This window comes from Pundamilia nyererei, unplaced genomic scaffold (assembly GCF_000239375.1).
Source record: "Pundamilia nyererei isolate P.nyererei 1_Seehausen unplaced genomic scaffold, PunNye1.0 scaffold00169, whole genome shotgun sequence".
Taxonomy (NCBI): Eukaryota; Metazoa; Chordata; class Actinopteri; order Cichliformes; family Cichlidae; genus Pundamilia; species Pundamilia nyererei.
This window is the reverse complement of record NW_005187570.1, coordinates 1156172-1157308: the sequence shown is the minus strand read 5'-3', so window position 1 is coordinate 1157308 and position 1137 is coordinate 1156172. Positions and strand designations below refer to the sequence as shown.

The 1137-nt window shown below is 43.7% G+C and overlaps 1 protein-coding gene across 1 annotated transcript in view; it reads right to left on the bottom strand.

The window, feature by feature from the left end:
- Positions 1-1137, bottom strand: part of arhgef10lb (Rho guanine nucleotide exchange factor (GEF) 10-like b) — a 41822-nt gene that overhangs the window by 19061 nt on the left and 21624 nt on the right. Inside the window, exons 13-14 of the mRNA XM_013914050.1 lie at positions 642-769; positions 422-522 (exon numbers count right to left, since the gene is read on the bottom strand). Of these exons, the coding sequence (XP_013769504.1) occupies positions 422-522; positions 642-769 (229 nt within the window). The remainder of the gene's footprint in view (positions 1-421; positions 523-641; positions 770-1137) is intronic.

Sequence of the window (1137 nt, the reverse complement as noted above, 5' to 3'; positions counted from 1 at the left end):
GTAGGTGAAGTGTCTTGCCCAAGGACCCAATGACCGAGACAGACAAAGCTGGGGATCGAATCGGCAACCTTATGGTTACAAGATGAGCTTCCCAACCCCCTGAACCACGGTTGCATGTATGTAGTAACTTTAAAGTTGAAGACAAATACAACTTATGATTAAAATTAAATGTAAAATTAATTTGATGATTTATTGGTGAATTAATGTCAAACTCATGTCTCAGCATGAATAGGCTGCAAATTTCAATTTAACCTAAAATTGGCTTTTATTGTTTTACAGCATTTATCAGCACTGCTAACTGGTTGGTAGTTTTTAGGTGAAGCACAAATCTAAAAAGATTGTGAATCTGAGTGCTCAGAGTATCAAAATGCTATGCACGCAGCAGTCCATTTCCACACTCCACACACACAATTAAACTTACTCTGGGCTATCTTGGCGAGGTGAAGACGGTTCACCCAGGAGATCTTACTGAAGGGGTTGGGAGTGTTGAAGACCACCATGATGCTCACTGGACGACCAGACCTGTCAGGCATAGAAGATATGACCACATAATATTCAAACACTTTCACACACCTCTGCCTGGTAAAACCTCACTGCCCCTTCTCTAAGTCTGCTTTGGATATGGACCTCTTGACACTTACTTGTCAGGTTTGCCTGGAACAGATAGGCGTAGGCGACACTTGTTGGCGTTCTGGATCTCCTCCTCCTTTAGACGGATGAGCCTCTGCAGAGCCAGACACCAGTCCTGAGACACTGTGGTATTCAGATTCTGGCAGGGAGATAAAAAAAAAGGGGGGGAATAAAGGATGGACCTCACTTGCTTGGGGTGGGGTTGTGTTTTGTTTTTTGTTTTTTTATAAACAAATACGGCAGAGGTGTGGTCGCTTGCTCAACTGCAGGTGCTGCAGTGAACTCAAGGGTCGGTCCCAGGGAGGTTGGAGAGACGGGTGGAGATAATTTATCTAACGAGGTTTTTCCCTTTTTATAATAAGATCAGAGACAAGAGGAGAGGAAGAGTGTACCGAACTGGGAAGAGTTATATACAGTGGGGCAAAAAAGTATTTAGTCAGCCACCGATTGTGCAAGTTCCCCCACTTAAAATGATGACAGAGGTCAGTAATTTGCACCAGAGGTACA